Source organism: Labeo rohita, chromosome 1 (genome assembly GCF_022985175.1).
Source record: "Labeo rohita strain BAU-BD-2019 chromosome 1, IGBB_LRoh.1.0, whole genome shotgun sequence".
NCBI classification, from domain to species: domain Eukaryota; kingdom Metazoa; phylum Chordata; class Actinopteri; order Cypriniformes; family Cyprinidae; genus Labeo; species Labeo rohita.
In genome coordinates, this window is record NC_066869.1 from 27,889,511 (window position 1) to 27,909,815 (window position 20,305).

The 20,305-nt window shown below is 34.6% G+C and overlaps 1 protein-coding gene across 1 annotated transcript in view; it reads right to left on the bottom strand.

Annotated features, from left to right (window-relative positions):
* prkx (protein kinase X-linked) overlaps positions 1–20,027 on the bottom strand; it is a 46,183-nt gene extending 26,156 nt beyond the window's left edge. Inside the window, exons 1-3 of the mRNA XM_051113439.1 lie at positions 19,343–20,027; positions 6,824–6,992; positions 4,440–4,703 (exon numbers count right to left, since the gene is read on the bottom strand). Of these exons, the coding sequence (XP_050969396.1) occupies positions 4,440–4,703; positions 6,824–6,992; positions 19,343–19,505 (596 nt within the window). The 5' untranslated portion in view covers positions 19,506–20,027. The remainder of the gene's footprint in view (positions 1–4,439; positions 4,704–6,823; positions 6,993–19,342) is intronic.
* Positions 20,028–20,305: the final 278 nt, after the last annotated feature.

The following is a 20,305-nucleotide window of genomic DNA, read 5'->3' on the forward strand; positions in this document are numbered from 1 at the left end:
CTGTCAATACCAGTAACTCAATCTAAAGAAATGATGAGTAATAATAGATACTACTCATTCTGTAAAAAAAAAAACATTCTGCGAATTTTTATTAGGAAAAAATGTATGCTAGATCTTTAGCTTGACCTTCTGATTGTTATCAGCTTTTTTCAGGACAAAGTATATTGTACAAGTATGAGAGTGTATCTTTTTGTTTGTTTGTTTTTTTAAACTGGACCAATAATAATGTACATATAAAACAATATTATTTTTTAACTTAACATTGCAAAGTCCAGAGCTATACACTTATGTATGCACTTATAACACTATATTTACATTTTAGTTAAACATTTGAATATGCAAGTAGCAACATTTCAAATGATTTTATTTAATATTTTATTCAACATTAACCTAATATGTTTTTTCAAGGGGTGTTTAAATCACATCACAAAACTGAGGTACCGCAGGGTTCAGTGCTTGGCCCGCTTCTGTTCTCAATATATATAACCTCACTGGGCCGTATTACTGCTGATACCATCATAACACTGCCACAGTGACAGCAAACTTATGCGAAAGGTGGTCTGGAATAGCTTGCGTGCATGTCTCTCACAGTATTTATATTCCTTCTTTTCTCGCTCTCTATTTCAGTCTCTTTCTTTATCTTTCTGTGCTCAGCTGTCTGGTTTTAGTTCTCCTCTCTGTAATAGAGAGGATTAGTCTCCCTTGTGTTAACTGAAGCCTCTCAGTGTCAGCTCACAACAGCATTCCAATGAACTGTGAGAGAGGTTTGGTGTGACGTGATTTTCGATCGGCTCTGATGATTTATGTTTACTCTAATTATATCAGACTGCATACTAATAGGAGCAGCGGAAAAACTGATCCGGTTATCAAAATCAGATCCTGTTATTAATTTAAGCGCACCAGATGACTCACTTAACAATATGTTTGGATGCATGGATGTGTTTGTTTGACTAGAAAAGGTAGGCCTGTCTGTGTTTTATTTAACCGTTACTATTTGCCGTGACGGCTGACAAGTTTAAGCCATTGATGTAACAAGCATGTAAACATAAAAATTCAGTCGAATTTTCAAAAAGGACCTTTAAGACATCAAAGCTGTTATGATGAAGGTGACTTTTCTCTGAATTCTGTTTTATATTTGTCTTTTTGATTGGCCACTTGAAGCTGTGCAGCTACAGTTTGACAAGTTCCCTCCTTCGCCCCCAAACACAACCACGATAAGAGCCCTGCAATTCATCAGTAACTCTGACACAATAATAAGCACTCATCTTGAGCAGACACTCTGAAAAGATGATAAAAGAAAAACAGATGAAAAATGCCCTAATGCTGCCTAAAATAATTTATTTACAGTTGAAGTGTACATACACCTTGTAGAATCTGCAAAATGTTAATTATTTGACCAAAATAAGACGGATCATACAAAATGCATGTTATTTTTTCTTATTTAGTACTGACTTTTTTTTTTTTTTTTTTTTTTTTTTCCACCCCCCCCCAGCTCTTAATGCATTGCGGTTCCTTCTGAAGCATCAGTGAGCTTTTGAACCTTCTGTAATGGTGTGAAAAGATGGATCAAGGGTTCAAATTCACAAAAATGCAGAATAACATCATACATCATTTGTGGGATCTGAAGGATTTTTTCGAAGAACAGCGGGCAGTTTAACTGTTCAGGACAAACAAGAGACTCATGAACTACTATCACTAAACAAAACAGAGCTGGATGAATCAGGTAAAAACGCAGTATTAGGAATCAAGTGCATGTAAACTTTTGAATGGCGTCATTTTTATAAATTCAACTATTATTTTCTCTTGTGGACGATATGTAAACATCTTTTATGTAAAATATATATTTTAAGGTCAGTACTACATAAAAAAATAATATGCATTTTGTATGATCCCTCTTATTTTGATAAAATTAACATTTTTGAGATTCCACATGGTGTATGGAAACTTTTGACCTCAACTGTATAACTCAAAATTATAACAATTATATAACTCAAAAAACACCCTGACGCCAGATTTAGGACCAAGTCCTTATTTTAACAGTACGGGTGCTTCAAATGACAATTGATCAAGGAATAATATCTCTGAACGTAAAGCCAAATGCAATATAGCCACCAGGTGGCATTGTTGCCACATGACAATCTGTGCAGACGTTATCTACTCAGACTGAAAAAGCCAAAGCTGTTGCTTGCAGGGACAGTTGTCTTCTCCATTGGACCAGAGGCAGTGCTTTCAGTTTCTATATGTGGGTCACTTGCACATCAGAATCAGAACCCCCGATGTTCTGGGGTCTTTTCTCATGCACAGAGAAACAGAATTGTGACCTATTATGCTTACACATCAGAGGGGTCAAGGATTGCTCTGAAAAAGCACTGCAGTACTCTGCACTGCAGATGGATATACACACACATACAAACACACACACACACACAATCTCGTTCTTTTTTGTTATTTGAATGATACTATCAGGGGGCACAACCAGAGGGACTTTCAATTTCAGCAAGGTTACTCTTAAATTGGTCCATGGTTCATTGGCTGCACTCATTCAGAATTAATAACGGTGGGTTGATGGATGCTCTAGGGGGCCAAGCTAAGCCTTTTTTTGTTAAAGACTCTCATATTAGGAGAGCTGTAATACCCTCAGAGAAGCAGTCCTACATGTCTTTTGTAGTGGGAGTCACACTGTATAGTGAATGAAGGCATTCAAGTTAGATATTTCGAAGGACGAAGAGTGATGTGGTGGTTCGTTACTGCATTCACTAACATCGGTTAAGATTCTGAAAAACTCCATGGAACGCTTAATTTGATCCCTGCAGAATTTCAAAGCAGGTCTAATGGTTTACATTTTGTTTGACAATGAAAACACTAGGAATGTTACAATGCCATGGAGCGAAGGTAAAAATCTGCAGCGTGCCTAATCCAATCTTAAAATCAACTTTAATCTTCAAGGACACACACTTCAGATAACTGCTGCTCAGCTATCTCTCTCTCCCTGGTTTATGTATTTAAAAATAACTTCAAAAGATTTCACAACAGATCTGTGTAGGAGTGTATTAAGGGGAAATGAGTACACTTCAGCGTAATAATACATCAGCTGAGAAGTCAACAGAAAAATAGTGTGATATCTGCAGTCAAATTTCATTATATGTTGGCTGTTTCAGGTAGGAATGCACCAATGCTATTTTTAGAGACCAAATATTAGATCCTACTTAAAGGAGAAGTCCACTTCCAACACAAAGATTCACATATAATGTACTCACCCCCTTGTCATCCAAAATGTTCATGTTTTTCTGTCTTTAGTTGGAAAGAAATTATGTTTTTTGAAGAAAACATTTCTGCATTTTTCTCCCTATAATGGACTGCTATGGTGCCCCGATTTTGAACTTTCAAAAGGCAGTTTAAATAGGGCTTCAAACAATCCCAAAGGCGGTTGTAAACGATCCCAGCCGAGAAAGAAGGGTCTTATCTAGCGAAACGATCGGTTATTTACATTTTAAAAAATTAAATATTTTTTAATCTCAAATGCTCATCTTGCCTTTCTCTCCCTGAACTCTGTGTATTCTGCCTCAAGACAGTTAGGGTATGTCGAAAATCTCCAATCGTATTTTCTAACTCAACTTCAAAAATCATTTCAAAATCATCCTACATCACTGCAGAAGTTCCGATTCAGTCTCTGCAAAGTGAACATGCAAAGAAGATCAAACACCCTTAACAAAAAAGCTAAAACAGCAATATAGGACAATTTCGAAGTTGAGGGAGAACATGAGATGGGAGTTTTTCGACATACCCTAACTGTCATGAACCGGAAAAAAACAGTCCAGGCAGAGTACGACAAGACCAGTGTTTGCCATTAAAAAAGTATATAAATTATATAATGTTTATTGAAATAACCGATCGTTACGCTAGATAAGACCCTTCTTTCTCGGCTGAGATCATTTACAATCGCATCTGGGATCGTTTGAAGCCGCATTTAAACTGAATTTTGGAAGTTCAAAATCGGGGCACCATAGCAGTCCATTATATGGGTAAAAATGCTGAAATGTTTCCCTTAAAAAACATAATTTCTTTAGGACTGAAGAAAGAAAGAGAAAGAAAGACATGAACATCTTGGATGGTAGATAGATAGATAGACAGACAGACAGACAGACAGACAGACAGATAGATAGATAGATAGATAGATAGATAGATAGATAGATAGATAGATAGATAGATAGATAGATAGATAGATAGATAGATAGATAGTTTGGATGATTGTCCACTGTGGATAATAGTCCAAAAAAAAAAAAAAAAGGTAAACCAAAAAAAAAAAAAAGGTACACCAAAAAAAATGGCTGAAAGATCATGTGACACTGAAGACTCTATGGCTGCTAAAAAGACTTGTGTGTGCACACATTTTTGAAAACTACACTGTTGTTTTTGTAGATAACCAACTGCCAACATACCTTTCTGAGAGCTTTTTAGCAAACCCGAAATCTGTCAAACGAATGTGCCCTTCACTGTCCAGCAGTATATTCTCTGGTTTCAGGTCTCTGTAGACTATTTCTTTGGAGTGGAGGTATTCAATGGCACAGACGATTTCAGCTGAATAAAACATTCCTGTGCTGTTGCTGAAACGTCCTCGGCTGCGTAAATAGCTGAAGAGTTCACCGCCGTTCACATATTCCATCAGCATGTACAGGAAACGATCATCATGGTGCGTCCAGAACCTGAAAAAGGTCCACATTATATGTGTTACATATGATTTGGTTGTGCAGCAGTTACATATACCCATTTATACTTGTCATATGGTTGACAAATAACCTATACAACGTAAGAAAATATACAAAAAATGTGGACGTACATTACAAAAGCATAAAAATTTGCTTGTATGTAAACAACCAATAATTACAGTATGAACTCTATAGCAGGCTGAGGTCATGTCATAATGTCAATATCATAATCATAATATAGTACAGTGGTTCTCAACTTCTTGTCTTCAAGGCCCCACATTGCTCAAAAATATATTCAAAGGCCCCGTGATTTTTCAGTTTTTTTTAGAGAGTTACTGAATAAGCTTAAAAAAAATTTACCTGATAAAATAAATAAAAGCTTGACATAATAATATAAATGAGATTAAAAAAAAAAAAAAAAAAAAAAAAAAAAAAAAAAAAGATCTATATTCATTATAAAAAGCCCATGGAGTTATAAGCTTGTATAATCTTTTAGACTTCGCAAGGTTTATAAATCATACTTTTCAAATTAGATGAATCTCATATATCTAGGTTTTCCAACTTCAAAAAAATTAAAAATCAACAAACACACAAACAAATAAAATAAATAAATAAAACTATGAAATATCTTTATTAGGACCCTATTAAAATTTAAAAATGTTTATTTTATTCTCTTCCCAAATTTAACATTTTTTTGTATTTCATTTGTTTTCATTTTATTTATTTATTTAGTAACATAGACTGTTTTAATGGTTTAAATTTAATTTCATGAATCAAAAATCATGTCTAATTAATTGAAATCATGAAACTTACACAATTTTACAGCAGTTTAATTAAAAAAATGAAGGCGCTATAAAATGTTTTTTTTTTTTTTTTCTCAACTTTAGTTTTATGTTTTTTTTCACCAAATTCTGTGTTTTCCATTAATTTTCTGGATTCCATTTTAATTAGTTTTATTACATTTTAATAATCAAAAGCAACAAATTTTATTTAAAAAAAAAAGAAATACTGTGTTGTGGGTTTACATTTTTCTGGTAAATATTCCTTTAAAAAATGTTTTAATAACAATTTAATATTAGTAGTAGTAGTTCTATTAGGGCTGCACAATTAATCGAATTTCTAATCGTGGCTACAATTACAGATGCCACAATTATGTAAGCGTTCAAAGGCACAATTACCAAAAAAAAAAAAAAAAATCCACTTACATTATTCTGGTTTCTTAAGATGTGTGTGTGTGTGTGTGTGTGTGTGTGTGTGTGAGAGAGAGAGAGAAAGAGAGAGAGAGAGAGAATATTTTTCCTACAGGTTATCTTAAGTTTTTTTTTTTCCTCATTGTTTTAATTTTTACATTTTTACTTTTTTTCAATTTAAGGAAACTATATATAAAAATGTGACATGCAGTTGCTTCAAACAATGGTATAAAGCTATTCAAAACAACACTCAAATATTATCAAAATAAATTGTGATAATCGTAATTAATAATCGCAATTACAATATCAAGAGAATAATCAACAAGAGAATGTATATTCACAGACACTTGTCCATATCGCATTTTAAGTGTAACAAATTGACTCAAGTGATTGTGGAAGGTCAAACAACATTTGATACTGATATGTTTGGTTAAATATGTTTAAATGTTTATGAAGCACACTGAAATGTTTTTACAGATCATAACCTACTGTATGTTTATGAGTAGGGCTGTCAACGATTAATCGCGATTAATCGTGATTGATCGCATACAAAATAAAAGTTTGAGTTTGTCTAATATATGTGTGTGTACTGTGTATAATTATTATGTATATATAAATACAAACACATTCATGTATATATTTCAGAAATATTTACAAGCATATGTATTTATTATAATTTTTATATAATTTATATTATATAGAAATAAAATCATTTTGTATATTAATAACATATTTCTCATATATATACACATAAATTTGTGTGTATTTACATATACATAATTATTACACACAGTACACACACATATATTAGGCAAACTTAAACTTTTATTTTGTATGCGATTAATCGCGATTAATCGTTGACAGCCCTATTTATGAGATAGTGTATAACAGTAGCCTATATGTTAATGTTGTGTAGTGTTCACTTACAGTCTGACAAGGAAAGGATGGTTCACCTCCGTCAGAACCTCTTTCTCATTATGTACGTGCTGCTCCTGCTTCAGACGAATCACATCTGGGATTTTCATTGCTTTCAGAGCAAAGAAACCTCTTGTCTTTTTATCCTTCACCAGAAAAACCCTTCCAAAGGTTCCTGTACCTGAAACAATGTTCAATATTGACATAAGGAGAATGGCTACAATGCAGAAATCAATGTTAAAATACTTTCTTCATCCACAATGAAAGCAAAATAAATGAACACTTTAAGCCATCCTTAAAAACGGAGGTAAATGTATTCATCTTTGCTCCGTTTTTCTTCCCAATGTCCAAAGGAAACCATCAAATCTATAAATTCTTTTTGTGACGAATGTTTTATCCCACTTTTTAAACATTATCTGAGCATGTTTGTGTTTGGTCTCTCCACAGAGATCTGTTGTCCACAGATGAATGGCACTCGGAGCATGGAGAGTAAAACTCTCAAAGACGACCCGTCTCAAAGAAGTCTTTGATTTCTACTGTACGGGGACACGGGTTTCACTGGGTAATAGATCTTACGCTACACACATATGATCAATGGCGACAGAGAGAGCTCTCAAGCTGAAAGAGCAGGGCACCTTGAACCACCCACCAAATTACAAGCTACTCAGTCTCACCGGATAGCTGTTACAAGCCTGACAGGTCAATACCTATAGGAGACAACTCGACAGGCTATTTAGACCAATACATCCTATTATATGCTCTTAGACCTAAGCCTCACACTAAATGCTTAACTAATGCTTGATGAAACCAAACATAACCTTAAAGCATCGTGGAAAAAAAAAAAAAACAATCTGACAGACATGCCCAGAAATGTGCACGTGAGGAGTTGGTGTACACTGTGTCTACTATTAGCACTCAGGTCAAGAGCTGGAAAAACACAGTCGTGGAGTGGCAGTTGTTTGGGTTTAAGGGGCATGAAGTGGATAAAGGAGCTGCAAGACACCGCAGAGAGGATTTTGTTTTATTTGTTTAACCTAGCTTTGGCTTGAGAAAGAATTTTTACCTAGACACCTGAGACAGAACAAACACTCTTGACATTTTGATGGATGTTATCGCGAAAAAAAAACAAAAAAAAAAAAAAAACAACTGTAAATGAGAAATCATAGACTTTGATTTATACTAGTGTTCAAATGTACTTTTTAATACTTTTCATACTTTTAATTTCAATTGATCAATATTCAATTGATAAATTTGCTTTGATTTTTTTTTTTTTTTGGTATGGTAACATTAAATTTGTAAAAGCTTTATAGGCATGACTGATGCACCAGAAGGATACACGATGCATTAAGAGCCAGGGGGTGAAAACTTTCTGAACTTGAAGATCAAGGCAATTTGCATTTAATTTGTCTTTTGGGAAATATGCAAGTATCTTCTGTTGCTTCCGAAGGGTAGTACTAAATGGAAAAAAAAAAAGATATTTCAACAAAATAAGAAAATTTGGACATCCTCATCCTGTACAAAAGTTTTCACCCCCGGCTCTTAACGCAGTGTGTTTCCTTCTGGAGCATCAGTGCGTGTTTAAACCTTTTTTAACAGTTGTGTTTGAGTCCCTCAATTGTCCTCAGTGTGAAAAGACGGATCTCAAAAACATACAGTTACTGCTAGCAAGGGTTCAAATATGCACAAGATGCTGGGAAATTTAAGAATCTGCAGGACCTGGAGGAGTTTTCTGAAGTGCGTAGTTTAACTGTTCAGAGCAAACAAGAGACTCATGAACAACAACAAAAAAAAAAAACACTCATAGCTCATCCAGTTAAACACACACAGTATTAAGAACCAAGGGTTTCCAAACTTTTCAAGGGGGTTATTTTAATAACTTCTATTTTTCTTTGTCTTGTGGACTATATGTAAACATCTTTTATGTAAAATATCTTACTCAGGACAGTACTAAATAAAAAAAAAATAACATACATTTTGTATAATCTCTATTATTTAGTTAGAATTATTCACGTTTTCACAGATTCTGCAAGGGATTCCCAAACTTTCCCATGCCACTGTATATTTATAATATAAAAATATGTAATGCAAATAAATGTCTTCCAGAAATAATCTTTCAGGGGTGTGTTTCCCAAAAGCAGAGTTAGCCAACTGGTCGCAAGTCTGTTGTTTTGTTACCAACATACCAACGATTCAGTGTTTCCCAAAACCATAGTTCAAACGAACATTCGCGAACAGCGTCACAAAATTACTTGGTTGGAACTACTTCTCTTGACCTGTGGTTAGAAGCATAGTTTCTTGTTATAGTAAGATATGTGGACTTACATAAATGATGCTCTTGTGCACAATACGCAGGCTAACATACAGTACAATCTATATCTTCCATTCTACCTAAATATATGCATTTTAATCAATATATTTTTGCACGTCCTCAGTGCTGTTTTTGAAGAGTGCACATGTGCACGCCTACGGGATGCACCCTGGAGTATGATGCTAAGAGGGAACCCACGATGAATTAAACATCAAATAAAGCAAAATGACAGGGGAAAAAGTTAATTAGTCATCAGGTGCCTTGTTCAACACAGCAGCATCTCAGAAATCTTGAATCAATTAAACAGCATAAGTTATTACGCCACTACATGCGTCTGATGTCATTAACAAAGGCCCTATATTGTTAAACTAATGTGGTTCAAATGACAGAGATGTGACCATGTTCAGGAAACAGTCATGAATTGTTTGTTTCCACAACAATGCAACATACTACGGTGATTAATCAGGGAGTTACGTCATTGTACGGAAAACACACCTTAGTTTGAGATCTTTCAGTATGATATCTGATAAAAATTCAAAAACATTTGGTGTCAGTGCCAATAGTCTTGTGGATAGTGCGCTGACATATCTACAAATATTTATCAATGAATTTCAGAGAATGAACTGAGACTCGTGGCTCTTTTTCCACGTACAGCAAGTGCAAATGTCTTAAGACAAAGTTATCTTACAGGAAACAAGTCAAGAAACAGAATTAGAAGCAAAATGATTAATGATGTACTGAACACCAGTAAAGCTCTGCTTTGTAACAGGATAGTTACAGACGACCTACATTTCCTTGTACTGCCATTGTGATGAGTTACGAGCTACGATACTGATGGAATAACTGACATGGAATGTTGGCATTTAACACATTTACCTCACACAAGGAATCTTTGTTCAGAGACCACCGAGTTGACATGGTTACACAAGCATGGAGGAAAACAAATGCCTTGGCTGTCAGAAGGGAGGGAACGAGACTGGTAACGTGTGAAGCATGACACTTGATGACACATTATTAGATCATGTTTCCTGCCTGTTACAGTGGAATCTTATCCAGCCGGGAAGATGTGAAGATCCAGCCGATGTTGTTGTGAAATTAAAAAAAAATTAAGAAATCAAAGTCACTATACAATACAACATGACAGACACTAATGCTTCACTATTGACCTTCTTTGATGGGCTATGTTTACAAGCACCCAAATAATCAGTTAGTATTAGGATTGATGGCTTGATTAGATTGAAAATCCTTCATGTAAACCTCAATCGATCTGAATGAGCTCAATCTGAATGACCTGAAATTCTGACTGGATTGAAAGGAGTGGTGTAGGAGTGGTGTTGACCTGAAATAACCCAATCAATAATAATAATAATAATAAACTAAGCATGTAAACACTTGAACATGACTATGACTGAAAATGATCTCCTCAATAGGATTCATATATATTTTGCAATATGCATTGCAAATGCTTACCAGACACCTTTTATAACAAGTTTTTGTTTATGCTTAACTTCTTAAAAAAAACAAAAACAAAACATGTTCATTCAGGTCTTACAAACTGGTCAGCTGAGGAGACTGAATATTAACTAAACAATAATTGCTTTACTTTTAGATGTGTCAGCAAGGCATTAATGACAATGATACTCAAAGTGACATAATAGCTATGGCTTTTTCCAGTTGGGGTTCATAATAAGAGAACTTTCAGAATCTATCTATTCTATCGAAATTAACGCATGGACATATAACTTGTTTGGGTTGGGGTGCTAAAACTTTTAGTGCAGTGTCTTTCCTTTATTTTTTCCTTAATTCTTCCTCTTTATTTTTCTTTTTTTTTTTATCTTCCACCAATATGTTAATACCCAACTACTTAAAAATGGCACAGTTTATTTCATAAATTAAATTAAATACAGACCAAGGAACAATATTTAATAATATTTCTTAAGAAATAAACATTTCAAACAGCCATGGAAAATATTTTTACTTTCAAGACTAATAACCAAATCACCACATTTTAAAATAAATCAACAAAAGATGGCAAAATCTCCACAAAACAAAAGCAACAGCAAATTTATATGCAAGGATGGTCTGTCTTAATAAATCTAAAATCTGCTTGTGGTGGAGTTATGTGTGCTCCATCATTTTAAGTTCAAGAGATGGATCTAATCATGCATTTTGTATAGAACTGCAGTGTGGAATTATAACAAAGGCATGATTAATATGCAAAGTCAGGTTCTAAAAAAATTGATATGGATGGATACTTACAAAATAATCCCTCTGAAATATACTTTTGTGCCTTAATCAAATAATTTGTGACTGTGAGTGAGCCACAGTTTATCTGACTAGCCAACAACAACCATGTGTGTGCATAAACCAAGGGAAAGTCATGATATGAATCACGTTTTGAGAAAACATAAAACAAATGAAAATATAAGTATATTACATAGTGAAAAAAATAATAAAATATGAATGACTAAAGTTGGAAATTTCCATCAAGGCCTATCCTTTCTTTGTGTTCTTATATATTAAATTCTTTGGTGCATTGAAGGACTGATACAGTGACAATGAAGCTCTGAAACAATAATAAAACAAGAAATATGAATCCCTCTCTTTTAGAATAAACCACACATGGCTTTAGAGTAAATGCACTTTGTGAAAGCATTTAACAGATTACACTTCCTGCTGTCACTAAATAATGTGGTAAACCCACCCTACAGCTTAGTGAATATTTTACATTCTCAGCATATAATTCATATGCATCTCACACAATGTCATCTTAGAGCATAGCTTGCATAGCTCAAAGTTCAAATTTTCTTTATTCAGAGCTTTAGCGGTTGTTTGTTACAGCCATTTTATCGCAAATTAACACAAATTAAATTTATTTGAAATGATAATCACAATTATTCCCAGTAATATATCTCATTGCTCGTAAATTTCATAATAGATTGGTGTGGGGATGAAGTATTCTGGTTCTCTTGACAAAAAGCCAAACAAGATATTTCCATTGCCTTTGGGGCTTCTACAGAAAATAATCTCTGTAACCAATAAAAATTCATGGTTCTTAACCTAAATGATTGAACTTCACAAATTTGCATTAAAAATCTAAAGACTAAATGCAATCACAAAATGTAAAAAGCTAAACAAACTACACCACAATTGCATGACGACATGCCACCATCACACATTTTTTTGCTGTTGTTTTTGACTGGATTCAAACTGTTTTCCTGTTTGGCACGATGACATTTGTTAGCAACCAAATAAACGCTTAAAGAAGAAGTTCACTTCCAGAACAAAAATGTACAGATAATTTACTCACCCCCTTGTCATCCAAGATGTTCATGTCTTTCGTAAAGAAATTATGTTTCTTGAGGAAAGCATTTCAGGATTTTTCTCCATATAGTGGACTTCAGTGGTGCCTGTGAGTTTGAACTTCCAAAATGCAGTTTAAATGCAGCTTCAAAGGGCTCTAAACAATCCCAGCCAAAGAAGGAAGTGTCTTATCCAGAGAAACGATCAGTTATTTTTATATATATGTATATATATATATATATATATATATATATATATATATATATATATATTTATACATTTTAACCTCAAATGCTCGTCTTGTCTAGCTCTGCGTGAACTCCGGGTCAATACAGTTAGGGTAGGTCGAAAAACTCCCATCTCATTTTTTCCTCCAACTTTAAAATCATCCTAGATTGTTGCAGAACTACCGACCCAGTGTTTACAAAGTGAATGCGCAAAGAGGGTCAAACACCCTTTACAAAAAAAAAAAAAAAAAAAAACAGTGATGTAGGATGATTCTGAAGTTGGAGGAGAAAATGAGATGGGAGTTTTTCGACATACCCTAACTGTCATGACCCGGAATACACAGAGTTCATGCAGAGCTACACAAGATGAGCATTTGAGGTTAGAAAATGTAGAATGTATTATTATTATTATTATTTTTTTTTTTTTTTTTTTAATTAACCAATCGTTTCACTAGATAAGACCCTTCTTCCTTAGCTGGGATCGTTTAAAGTCCTTTGAAGCTGCAAACTGCATTTTGGAAGTTCAAACTCACGGGCACCATAGAAGTCCACTATGTGGAGAAAATTCCTAAAATGTTTTCATCAAAAAACTATTGATGAATAGTTTTGCTACGGAAGCCCATTTCCACCACTGAATAAAACATACAAAAAAGGTTATTGCGACTTTTTAATCTCCCAATTCTGACTTTTTTTCTCAGAATTGAGTGATATAAACTCACAACTGCAAACAATAAAGTCAGAATTGTGAGATAAAAAAAGTTTAAACATACAAAAAAAATCACCCAAATGCAAGTTTGTAGTTTTTTCCCCTCACAACTGCGAGTATATTTCTCGCAATTCTGACTTTTTTTTTTCTCTCAGAACTGTGAGATATCAAAATTGCAAGTTATAAAGTCCAATTTTGAAGGGGGGAAAACTTACCTCACAATTGCATGTTATAAAATTTGAATTGCGAGATATAAATGTTATATTTTGCAATTCTGAGTTAATAACTTGCAATTGCGTGTTCATATCACCCAATTCTGACTTCATTTCTCAGAATTCTGAGTTTATATCTTCCAGTTCTGAGAAAAAAAAAGTCAGAATTGCGAATTTGTATCATGCAATTTTGAGAAAAAAGTCAGAATTGTGAGATGTAAACCTGGTGGAAACGGGCTTCCATATGTTACAAATTTTATGTTGAAGAATAACATCCTCAAACCTGAGGATGGCAGAAAAACAACACTTGCGTTTAAAGTTTAAGCTTATTTTGTTTCATTAGAAGTGTATGTTGCACCCTTTTCTTCGAGAATGATGAACCTTTGATTTTTGGTTGCACCACCTCTTCAGTTGGTTGAGCATAACATCTTTAACATTTTTGAAATATATGAAGTGAGAATATCCTGAGCAAATTGATTTCAAGGCTATGGAACTGTAAGTGCACAAATACTAACACATTTTCAGGTTTTAGTACTCATTCCTCTCTTTTAGGCTGTTGTTAAGCATTTACTATAAAACTGCTGTGCACTGCTGTGCATCAGTGTACAAATTTCAATTAACATTTTTTCAACAGCTTCATTTTTTCAACATGGTACAAACAACCAGTTTAACAAGTATCCATAATTTACATTATGTTTTATATATTTCCAGTTTTCTAAATAGCGGGATCACTCCCATTTTGGGTGGCAGATGCCTCTTTATCTAGATATGGGAGTAGCCTTTACTTTTCAATTACCAACCTTAACCATTATCTGGCAATAGCCATGATTATGAGACACTGACCTTATTTTGAATCATTAATGAATACCTTACTCAAGTCATTAAGTGTTGTATTGGATATTCTCGGTAAACTGTTTTCAGGTCTTTATAAAGGCTGTAAAGGTTCTTTTAAAAAGCAAGTCTCAGTAAAGCACATTTTCAGCCTTTTACTAGAAAATCCGTGTTTTAGTAATAGTGTGCCATCTCATCTGACTTTATACTGGTGGGCTGGGATAACCTTCACTGAGCTGCATTTAGCCTTACTGTGATATCAAACACCTTAAAATCACTAGACATTTCAAGCTGTATTTGACCTTTAGTCAACAAAAGAACACCTGTGCCATATTATCCACATTCAGTCTCTCTTCTGCCATGAACTAAATCAGAGCAAAATCCAAGAAAAAAAGTGAGTTCTTACAATTATTTCCTCATTATTTTAATGACAATTTAACGATAAGAGCATTCAGATAGAAGCTTAAATCATTCGTCATAGGCCGTAAATCTCTACCATCCCACAAAAAGCCCTGCAAATTGGATTATTTATGCTGGGCCTAATGCTATAGTATACACTTTGGATGCCTGCTATCCATTTTTATACAGGAGATAGCCTCTCAAAATGCTATGAGAAACATTTTCCCCTAAACCACAAAGCAATTTCCTTGTACAGTAAATCACACATATGACAAAGATCGTTGTTTCTTGGAAATAGCACTACATTACATATCTGGTCCAAAAAAACTCATTTTTATGCCATGTAGTATAAGAAATTTAGAATTTTATGTGGTTTTAGAAGTATGGGGACTTAAAGGAGAAGTCCACTTCCAAAACAAAGATTCACATATAATGTACTCACCCCTTGTCATCCAAGATGTTCACGTCTGTCTTTCTTCAGTTGTAAAGAAATTACGTTTTTTGAGGAAAACATTTCACCATTTTTCTCCATATATTGGACTGGTATGGTGCCCTGATTTTGAACTTCCAAAAGGCAGTTTAAATGTGGATTCAAACAATCCCAAATGAGGTTGAAAACGATCCCAGCCGAGGAAGAAGGGTCTTACCTAACAAAACGATCGGTTATTTTCATTAAAAAATATACAATTTAAATACTTTTTAATCTCAAACGCTCGTCTTGCCTTTCTCTCCCTGAACTCTTTGTATTGTGGCTCAAGACGGTTAGGGTATGTTCAAAAATCATTTCAAAATCATCCTACATCGCTGCAGAAGTACTGACCCAGTCTTTGCAAAGTGAACAAAGAAGATCAAACACCCTTAACAAAAAAGGTAAAACAGCAATATAGGACGATTTTGAAGTTGATGGAGAACATGAGATGGGACTTTTTCGACATACCCTAACTGTCATGAACCACAACAAAAACAGTCCAGGCACAGTAAGACAAGATGAGTGTTTGGCATTAAAAAGTATATAAATTGTATTATCTTTATTAAAATAACCGATCGTTACGCTAGATAAAACCCTTCTTTCTTGGCTGGAATCGTTTTACAACTGCATTTGGGATCGTTTGAAGCTGCATTTAAACCGCATTTTGGAAGTTCAAAATCAGGGCACCATATCAGTCCATTATATGAACATTATATGAACTATTTTTTTACGACTAAAGAAGAAAAGACATGTACATCTTGGATGACAAGGGGATGAGTACATTATATGTGAATCTTAGTTTTGTAAGTGGACTTCTCCTTTAAGATGGCATAAATAATAATAATAAAAAAGGCATAAAATAAAAGTTTTATAAAGTCATAGCTCTGTGTAGTGTTTTTGATTATGTTTTGTTATAACAGATGTGTTATAGTGAGTTACCATTACAGTAATTAGTGTTCTCTTAAGTGAAGTCTCTTCCATTCCAATAAATGGAATGGATGGACTTAAGGCTTGTTTTCGTGAATAGAAGTAACTCTATAACCTTTTTAGTTTGCTCAACAAACACATACACTGATAACTGATAGGTTACACAAACTAATAAAGTTCTACATCTCTATTATGTAATATGAATGCTTAGTTTAACTTAAAATACACACTCTTTGAACTTGGACCCACAAGTTAAAAACATTACTGTTTTTGAGTTTTGATGAAAGCACAGCCAAACTTTAAACATTAGACTGATTCAACAATTTTTCATACGTTTAGTATACTTAAAAGGGGGTTTTGAATCTAGTAGATTTCGTACAGTGTAAAACTAACAGCAAGAAAGGCTTCAATGCGACTGGATAGAGTCTGGCTAACCCACACTGTTGCTAGCCTGCACCGGCTTGCTATACTGTAAGCTTCCAACAGGAATCCTGCATGACAAGCTTATTCTTGAGAAACTGAAACCTCTTAAGGTTGAGGTACTGATATGGAGCTTCAACGTTCTATTTAAAGTTTATAGTATGGAAGACAGTTTCTGCTTTAAAAGAAAACAAATGAATAAAATGATAATGTGAGCTAGAGTTTAAAGTTTGACAAAAAGTCATAGTGTGACAATGTTGCAACTACAAGGCAAAATCTGTAATTATGAGAATTTATTTCAGTGCATCACCAAAACTAAAATGTGTGCATGTTTTTATTTATTTGTTTATTTTTACCAAAACAAAAATTGAAGTTTTCATTTAGCTGAAAAATAAGTTTCAGAACATAAATTTGGGTAAATGAACTTGATATGCTGTTCAGGGTATATTTCAGCTGAACAAGTTGTACATACTGCTCTACTAGTTTCAGCTCTGGTCACTGAGAAGTTCATCAAGCTGTCTTCACAGCTGACATGTTTAACCATTGTAGCTTATCCTTTTTAACTGTTACTGTGCAACTGTTGATTATAGGGTAAAAAAGGAACAAGGAGAATCTTTATCAACTGTCATCAAAATACGTGACAATAGCCAACACCAGTAAACCAAAAGCAAAACATGCTGACACATGTGTAAAATGCCTGTGTACACATTCAGACCTGACCTGGTTTTTTCCCAGATATGAACTGCTCTCCTCCTTGCCCTGAGGCCTTTAAACAATGAGCTGTCCTTTCACTTCCATACGGTCCAGCTAAAAAAGTTAGATATCACCACCACAGCTACTAAAAACTAAGACAGCAAAGCCTTAAAAAAATTGGCGGGACTAATATTAGCTGTGTTCTAGATGTACGTGACATGACTCTCATCTATCATCACTGGTGGAACCAGACTGATGTAGTTTGTTCTCTTAGTCATGATGTTTGTTCTATGGCTTGAGTAATAATCATGTCAGCTTCTGCCTGAAATCACATGGTGCTAATGAGAACCAGGAAGTACTTGCTGCTCAGAAATGAGTTAACATGTTGTTGCCATGTAGTTCAATATAAATAGAGGGGCTTGTTTAGAAACGGAGCATTCTATTAACAGATACAATTCAGTCACATGAGATTTACATCTTGTCATGGACCTTGTTCCATATGTGTGCACGGCATGTATGTATTTAAATTACTTTTCACCGCTAAATAAGGAAGTAGAAGAGAAGGTGTGTAATGAAACTAATTAAAATGTGTTAGGGGTGTGAGTGAACTAAAATAGTGAGGTCTTCAGGGGCGGAAGGAAAAGGAAGAACAAAAAAAAAAAAAACATGATACTGAGTTTTCTCACTAGGCTTTAAAGACAAGAAAAGCACTACTATAAATAACAAATTAGAAGTAGTAAATAACAAAGTACTTTTGCTGTTTGCTATACTATTAGACATTCTGCACACCGGTCTAGAAAATGTAGGCTAGGAAAACATTATAGGTTGGATTTTGAAGAGGATTTCGGCTGCTGAGGGGGTGGACTTTTAAAAGCACAATAACAGAAATACTGTGTAATATTATAACAATTTAATTCTTTTCTACTTTGATATATTTTATATGTCATTTATAATTATTTTCAGCAGCCATTATTGCAGTCATCAGTGTCACATGATCCTTCAGAAATCATTTGCTGCTTAGGAAACATTTCTTATTATCAGTGTTGCCTAACATTTTTGTGAAAATCATGATGCATTTTGATGAACACAAAGAAATCTTTTGTAAAATTCACTGTCATTTTGTTAATGCATTTTTGATTAATAAAAGTATTCATTTATTTGCTTTATGCTTAAGTTAGGCTTTTTTCTCTATTATGATATCAGCACAATTGTATTGTGCTGACATGTGTGACCATGTATCAAAATATCAATTTGAATTTTAACAGAAATCATGAACACATATTAATCATAGAAGAGCTGTACTTAAGTAATTGTCGATGCAAATGAAAACTAGGCTAGGAGAAATAATAGGTTGTATTATAAGCTTCAACAATAGGTTGTACTGTTGTGTACTTGGGTGTTAAGCATTCAGCTGATGCAATTGTGAAAATACTTTTTTCAAAAAAACTTCCTGGTGTTGTGAAAATTAGACTTTAACTTTGTGAATGCTTATCCATCAGACATTTTCATTTGTCAAAACCTTAATACCATTCATCCTTTCAAATATAAATAAATAAATAAATAAAAAAATTTGCACTCCTAAAAGGCACACGACTTCATGTTGTTTACCTCTACTTCCGAGGTTTCCCACCTGAGACTCACTTTCAAAAATGCAGTTAAAATCAATCAGTTAGTTTTCATGAATGGCCTCAAATATTAAATAAGCTTAAATGTGACAGAAGTAACAAAGCATATCTTTGAACTATATTTAGATCTTGTTTTGGTAAAGCAAGAATGCAGGTGTACTTGACAGCCTATTACTGCAGTCATCCCCAAGGGAATTCCCAGGGCAACTTAATATGCTGCTATATAGCTCTTTGTATATTTGGGTAGTCTACATAGTAACCTTATGATAAAAAACTAACCCTTGAAATGCCATACGAAAAAGTCACGTGGTAGGACAAACGTGTGTACATATTTAGGAAAATATGAAAACATTCTGGGAAATATCTGTTGATGAAAACGTGTTTTAATTGGATTCAGAGGGGCTAACTTACCAACAGTGGCAATGGTGTCCAGGTCATCTAGTGTGTAGGTCCTGCTGGTGGTCAGGGATGCGGCCGCTGCGGATAACGTGGGACTGCCTGCGTCTGTCCTGCCACTATCCCGACCAGAACTGCTTTCATTATTTAGTCCAGCTTTGCCTTTAGTTGCTGCCATCTTCTTCCGTGTGATTTTCTAACACTAGCCACATTAATGGCCACTTCTAGATATCAAGTCCAGAATTTCCGCTTTTGGAAAACGCGCTATTGATAATACACACATTGATCTGTTTCGATCAAGTTAACATATCCTTTGTTCGCACAAACCAGATTGTGACCCTCCGCTTTCCATCGCCTGTTAGCCAACAATTTATCACAACAGTACAGACTAGTAAACATAAAGTCATTACAATTTTAAGCTATTCGTGTCAATGGGACTGTCATTTATTCTATACTTTATTACGGACGTCCCCTGTACGACTACTGTACGTTAACAAAGACAGGAGTGGACAGGATTCAAACTTCAGTCTTACGAATCCAGGAGGTTATCCGGTCGATTTTTTTCAGGAGCAAGGATACGGCAAGGACGCTGGTTGATATTCCCTTAATGTATATTTGCCAGATATCAGAGACATTTCAATTATTTACTTCCCCCTTCCGTCCCCATCAAAGAAATCTGAACCCATTTCCCCTTCAAAACATCGCTCAGCGGCAAGGAAGCAGAGAAACGCTTGAAAACTGACAGACAGCGGCGTCGACCAATCACACGCAGCGCGTTTGCTGACCTGTCCAATGGAACGTTAGAAAAGGCGGAGCACTTCCTGACTGACAGTTTGGATGTACGTATTTTCGCTGTGGTTTGTAGCACATGTAGACACAACGTAGACAACACCACGCCTTGGGTACCGGATACTATTTCGGGGGAGGAGGACACGTTGTGGCATGAGTCCTTCTGTCAAGGAGAATTTTCACATTTTA